Here is a 6,494-nt window from a genome sequence, read left to right on the forward strand (position 1 = left end):
GCACTGATGCCCTTATCACTAAGCAATGCATAGGTTGTACGTTCAATTCATGCAGTGATCACATTTACATACAGTATGCAGTACATTCAAAGTACTGTAAATGGTTTAGGGTAAAAGTGTCTGCTTAAGTGGCAGATATATTATAAAATACATGCTTTTCTCTTACAACCACAGCTCTCCTCTGCCTTCTTCCCCTCACTTTTCTCTTCATTTAGCAGTATTACTCCCCTAGTCTTTCTCCTTTACTCTCGGTTACTTCCTCTATCTTCTCCTCTGTTTCTGTCACTTTTCTCTTCACTTAGCAGTATTACTCTCCTAGTCTTTCCCCTTTACTCTGTTACTTCCTCTGTTTCTGTCACTTTTCTCTTCACTTAGCAGTATTACTCTCCTAGTCTTTCTCCTTTACTCTGTTACTTCCTCTGTTTCTGTCACTTTTCTCTTCACTTAGCTGTATTACTCTCCTAGTCTTTCTCCTTTACTCTCTGTTACTTCCTCTATCTTCTCTGTTTCTGTCACTTTTCTCTTCACTTAGCAGTATTACTCTCCTAGTCTTTCCCCTTTACTCTGTCACTTTTCTATTTACTTAGCAGTATTACTCTCCTAGTCTTTCTCCTTTACTCTCTGTTACTTCCTTTGTTTCTGTCACTTTTCTCTTCACTTAGCAGTATTACTCTCCTAGTCTTTCTCCTTTACTCTCTGTTACTTCCTCTATCTTCTCTGTTTCTGTCACTTTTCTCTTCACTTAGCAGTATTACTCTCCTAGTCTTTCCCCTTTACTCTGTCACTTTTCTATTTACTTAGCAGTATTACTCTCCTAGTCTTTCTCCTTTACTCTGTTACTTCCTCTGTTTCTGTCACTTTTCTCTTCACTTAGCTGTATTACTCTCCTAGTCTTTCTCCTTTACTCTCTGTTACTTCCTCTATCTTCTCTGTTTCTGTCACTTTTCTCTTCACTTAGCAGTCTTACTCTCCTAGTCTTTCCCCTTTACTCTCTGTTACTTCCTTTGTTTCTGTCACCTTTCTCTTCACTTAGCAGTATTACTCTCCTAGTCTTTCTCCTTTACTCTGTTACTTCCTCTGTTTCTGTCACTTTTCTCTTCACTTAGCAGTATTACTCTCCTAGTCTTTCTCCTTTACTCTCTGTTACTTCCTTTGTTTCTGTCACCTTTCTCTTCACTTAGCAGTATTACTCTCCTAGTCTTTCTCCTTTACTCTGTTACTTCCTCTGTTTCTGTCACTTTTCTCTTCACTTAGCAGTATTACTCTCCTAGTCTTTCTCCTTTACTCTCTGTTACTTCCTTTGTTTCTGTTACTTTTCTCTTCACTTAGCTGTATTACTTGCCTAGTCTTTCCCCTTTACTCTCTGTTACTTCCTCTGTTTCTGTCACTTTTCTCTTCACTTAGCAGTATTACTCTCCTAGTCTTTCTCCTTTACTCTGTTACTTCCTCTGTTTCTGTCACTTTTCTCTTCACTTAGCAGTATTACTCTCCTAGTCTTTCTCCTTTACTCTCTGTTACTTCCTCTGTTTCTGTCACTTTTCTCTTCACTTAGCAGTATTACTCTCCTAGTCTTTCCCCTTTACTCTCTGTTACTTCCTCTGTTTCTGTCACTTTTCTCTTCACTTAGCAGTATTACTCTCCTAGTCTTTCCCCTTTACTCTGTTACTTCCTCTGTTTCTGTCACTTTTCTCTTCACTTAACAGTATTACTCTCCTAGTCTTTCTCCTTACTCTCTGTTACTTCCTTTGTTTCTGTCACTTTTCTCTTCACTTAACAGTATTACTCTCCTAGTCTTTCCCCTTTACTCTGTTACTTCCTCTGTTTCTGTCACTTTTCTCTTCACTTAGCAGTATTACTCTCCTAGTCTTTCCCCTTTACTCTCTGTTACTTCCTCTATCTTCTTCTCTGTTTCTGTCACTCCACTTTCCCTTCCATTCCTCACTCATCTTTCCCTTGATTGGTTGTTATATATCTAAACAGAGCTGCGTAGATCCATTATATTATACGTACTTGGTTAAAAGAGGAGTACATGGTTGCAGTAGTACAGATGACATTAATGCGTTTAATTTGATAAATGTCTTCTCTCTCCCCCCCTTCTTCTCTCAGCTCACAGGGCTGTTCCAGTTCACAGTCAGACTAGCCTCTGAAACTGAGGCTCGCTTCACTTCTGTGGAGAGGATTCACCACTACATTGAGGTTACTTTACTGCATATGTTGTCTCACGACCACTGTGACCTACAGCGTGTTTTCATCATTCTCAAACTAAGAAACTCTAAGAAGACACATCTTATAGCCGAGGCCTAGAGTTTCAGAGTTATTTTAAACTTTGTTTTTAAAGCCTTTTGGGCCGCAATGTATACATTTGAAAGGTGCTAAAGATTGAAGTGCAGTATTATTATTATTATTATGAACCCTAAAGCGGTCTCCTCTGCCTTCCCCCAGTCTCTAGCGCTGGAGGCCCCGGCCCGCATCAAGAATAAGGCGCCCCCGCCAGACTGGCCCCAGGAGGGCGAGGTGGTGTTTGACAAGACGGAGATGAGGTACAGAGACAACTTGCCGCTTGTTCTCAAGAAGGTGTCCTGCACCATCCGTCCCAAGGAGAAGATTGGCATAGTGGGCCGGACGGGCTCAGGTCAGTGGAAACAGTCAGTGAAACATCTCTCGAAGCCGTGCGCTGTTTGATCATGTATCTGAAAATTCTACTTATCCATAATATGATATTGTGTTATATATCCAGGACAGAGGTCAATTTCACTTCATTCCTATTGAAACCTACATTTCAAATTTTGCTCCGTATTTGTTTTATGGCTGGCGAATGTTACATAATTGTACAGCGTATGTCCCCCCTGCTCTGTCCACAGGGAAGTCTTCTCTGGGCGTAGCTCTGTTCCGTCTGGTGGAGCCCTGTGGCGGCTCCATCAAGATGGACGGCATCAACATCTGTGACATCGGCCTGGCCGACCTCCGCAGCAAGCTGTCCATTATCCCTCAGGAGCCTGTGCTGTTCAGCGGCACAGTCAGGTGGGCACGCCACTCAAACGCTCGCTGTACTATTGTGACTGTAAATTAACACGGTCACTCGCCTGATGGTCCCAGATGTGGTTGTGTGGTTTTGCTGAGTTGCCACGAGGGATTTTCCCTTTAGTCCCATCCACTGATCAATGTAATATGGTGACTGTCGATGCATTGTCTTGAAGTTGTCCTTGTCCTGTATCCACCCCCAGGTCAAACCTGGACCCCTTTAAACAATACGCCGAGGAGCTGATCTGGGACGCTCTGGAGCGGACACACATGAAGGAGTGTGTGAGTATCCGGAACTCGGTTGTCCAGAGTAAGAGACTACACGAGAGAGTATGCTCATACTAGATGACTGGTTTTTAGAAAGATGCTTGTGTGCCAGCAGGTGGGGTGGAGTTATAGGCACAGAGGCTCAGAAGGGAAGAGGTAACACAGGACTGAGAAATTAGATCCATGTTTAATTTCCTGTCTTTGATTCAGTACTCTCTCCCTCTCTGTCCATCCCTCCAGGTGTCTCAGCTGCCCCTGAAGCTGGAGTCAGAGGTGGTGGAGAACGGAGAGAACTTCTCCATGGGAGAGAGACAGCTGCTCTGTGTTGCTAGAGTCCTGCTCAGACAGTGCAAGGTACCCTACAAAATTGGAATTGAGAGAATTGTAATTTTCATGTGTGTTGACGTCCCAATAGTTTTCTGGGTAGTCAACCTTGTGGGTAGAAGGAGAACTTTAAGTCTTCTATGGTCACAGTGCTTTTCTGACTTAGCTCTCGGTGACCCCTCCCCCTCTCAGGTCTTGATCTTGGACGAGGCAACGGCAGCGATGGACTCGGAGACGGATTCTCTGATCCAGGAGACAATCCGCAATGCCTTTCAGGACTGCACCACCCTGACCATAGCCCACCGGCTGCACACCGTACTCAACTGTGACCGCATCATGGTGCTCAACCAGGGACAGGTACACACAACACAAGCTCATCTACTGTACACTCACTCGCCTAGTATTATTTGTGTAGCAGAACTAGCTAGCTAGTGAGTCCAGAAGCTGTGTTGCCCTGTAGCTCAACCTTAGCATGGTTTTAGTAGGGCAGGAAGCTGCTTTGTGGTCGCAAAGTTGTTTCAAACAAGGGTTTGAATCTCGGGTCGGTCATACAGAGACGGACAATGAGGTTGCATACATTCACATTTCCTGTCTCTACAACAGGCTAATGGGCTTGGAAGGCTTTTAGGTCTTACTAAATCAACATGTATGTAGTGATACCCCACATTTATGCTCCAAGGAATCCCTAAAGCCTTGTTTTGTTTTGTTTTCTCCATTTCATTTAGGTGGTGGAGTTTGACGAGCCGTCCAACCTGCTGGCCAATGAGAACTCACGATTCTGTTCCATGCTGGCTGCCGTGGAGAACAAGATCTCTGTGAAAGGCTAAAATGGGTACAGGAGGCACAGATGTGCCCTGGAGACGAGGAGAGGGGAGGACGCTCCCAAAGGGGTCCAGCCATCTGACCTCTTCCTCTGCGTACTCACCCTGAGCTTACCGCTCAGCATGTGGAGGAGTGCAGTATCAGACCATGGAATTAGAATTCTACGGTTGCACCAGGTCCTTGGTATAAGGCAAGGGCTGCCCTGAGGAGATGCTTGCTCAGAAGCCATTTCAGCTGGAATGGTCAGGGAACCACTGATACTGTACTGTCTTTAGTAATATATAAGAAATAAAGCTTTACATGTAGCTATATTCATAGCATAACTGGTCTGTTTTATAGGATATATCTATATATACATATATTTACAGTGGTAAAATATGCTTTATTTTCTACTGACTCTATGTACAACGTAGTTGTATGAAATGTATTATTGTATATTCACTCGTGTTTTACCATCATTGCTGTCTAACTTTGCTGTTTATTTTTTTTTGCGGCTTGAAACATCTGTAATCCTTTCTCTTGTGACTTGAACCAACGAGCCCTTAAACCCTGGACCCTGGCACAAGTGGTGGATCTGTGGGGCCTAGTGGGATATAAGACTCTAGGAGAGAAATGGTGCTGCTTGTCCTCAGGGTTTTCACTGGGCAATCAAAAGGACGTGCTTAAAGGTAGAGGGTATCACCCCTTCTTAAAGGTAGAAATAACCCTACTTAAAGGTAGAGGGTATCACCCCTTCTTAAAGGTAGAAATAACCCTGCTTAAAGGTAGAGGGTATCACCCCTTCTTAAAGGTAGAAATAACCCTGCTTAAAGGTAGAGGGTATCACCCCTTCTTAAAGGTAGAAATAACCCTGCTTAAAGGTAGAGGGTATCACCCCTTCTTAAAGGCCTTGTATGTCTGCAGCCTAGTCCCTCTCTTAACTCTCTTTCTTCTGACTTGTTATTATCATGATTCTTTTGACTGCTGTTAACTTCAGTTTGTTGTTACTGTTTGTCACAGCCCTTTTGCACTGATGGTGAAGCTACAGGGGGTCGCCATCTGCTGTTGGGGAGGTCCTGCGACTGTTCTACATTATTATTATTATTATTATTATTATTATTATGGTGACATAAAAGATGCCTGTTGAGCACAAGGTCTTTGTGATTTGAACAAGATTTCATTCTCTTTGCCCTGACCCAGTGAATCTTTTATGTGTGTGTTGTCAATCTGCTCATTGACACTGTTTGGACCAGAACCACACAGATTATAACACTCCTGCACTGGGTGTAGTAGGGAACCTCTATCCTGTCTTTGCAGTATTGAGGTGATGCTCATACTGTAACTACGAATAACCTCGGCAAGCCTTGCAGAATGTGTGTCGTTCTGTCATTTCTATTACTTTTTATAGCCTTAGCATGACTTCATTATTGCCTTGTTAACAGGGTAGGATGAAGTGGAAAGGGATCGCTTTGAAATATTCTGTCAATAAAACTATTTTAGGTTTACCTGTGTGTTCTTTGTCAGTGTTGTTGATGGGTGAGGGAGATAAGGAGATTTCTTCTTTGGGGGGGAGGGGTGGGTGTTTACAAGTGGCAGCAACATGCTGAATTGGGAGTACAACATACATTTGAATATTGACATTTGCAATACTTAAACACAGAATATGTGGGAGAGGGGTGGTAGGCTATGCTTGATGAAGGGAGAACATAAGATCTACAATAAGAGGTGAAGCCAGGTCCTGCCAGATTGAATACTGGCCTACCCAATCAGGGGGTCTTAAAATATATATATTGACACAGTAAAAGTTAAACATTTGGACACAAGTTTTTTTTCTTTATTTTACTAGTGAAAACATCGAAACTATAACATAACACATATGGAATCATGTAGTAACCAAAAATGTGTGAAACAAATCTAAGTATATTTGAGATTATTCAAAATAGCAACCCTTTGCCTTGACAGCTTTGCACACTCTTGGCATTCTCTCAACCAGCTTCATGAGGTAGTCACCTGGAATGCATTTCAATTAACAGCTGTGCCTTGTTAAAAGTCAATTTCTGGAATTTCTTTCCTTAATGCGT

The 6,494-nt window shown here is 42.9% G+C and overlaps 1 protein-coding gene across 6 annotated transcripts in view; it reads left to right on the forward strand.

The window, feature by feature from the left end:
* The window catches only part of LOC139386409 (ATP-binding cassette, sub-family C (CFTR/MRP), member 5), a 68,625-nt gene extending 62,707 nt beyond the window's left edge, over positions 1-5,918 (forward strand). For 2 of the 6 annotated variants that reach the window (XM_071131983.1, XM_071131982.1), the window contains 7 exons: positions 2,107-2,196; positions 2,443-2,632; positions 2,862-3,021; positions 3,225-3,303; positions 3,529-3,642; positions 3,805-3,969; positions 4,338-5,918. In XM_071131983.1, the coding sequence (XP_070988084.1) occupies positions 2,107-2,196; positions 2,443-2,632; positions 2,862-3,021; positions 3,225-3,303; positions 3,529-3,642; positions 3,805-3,969; positions 4,338-4,439 (900 nt within the window). In that variant the 3' untranslated portion in view covers positions 4,440-5,918. Of the gene's footprint in view, positions 1-2,106; positions 2,197-2,442; positions 2,633-2,861; positions 3,022-3,224; positions 3,304-3,403; positions 3,445-3,498; positions 3,643-3,804; positions 3,970-4,337 lie in introns of all 6 variants that reach the window. The other 4 variants (XR_011629040.1, XR_011629041.1, XR_011629038.1 and 1 more) reach the window with 4 other exon arrangements.
* Positions 5,919-6,494: the final 576 nt, after the last annotated feature.

Source organism: Oncorhynchus clarkii, chromosome 27 (genome assembly GCF_045791955.1).
Source record: "Oncorhynchus clarkii lewisi isolate Uvic-CL-2024 chromosome 27, UVic_Ocla_1.0, whole genome shotgun sequence".
NCBI classification, from domain to species: domain Eukaryota; kingdom Metazoa; phylum Chordata; class Actinopteri; order Salmoniformes; family Salmonidae; genus Oncorhynchus; species Oncorhynchus clarkii.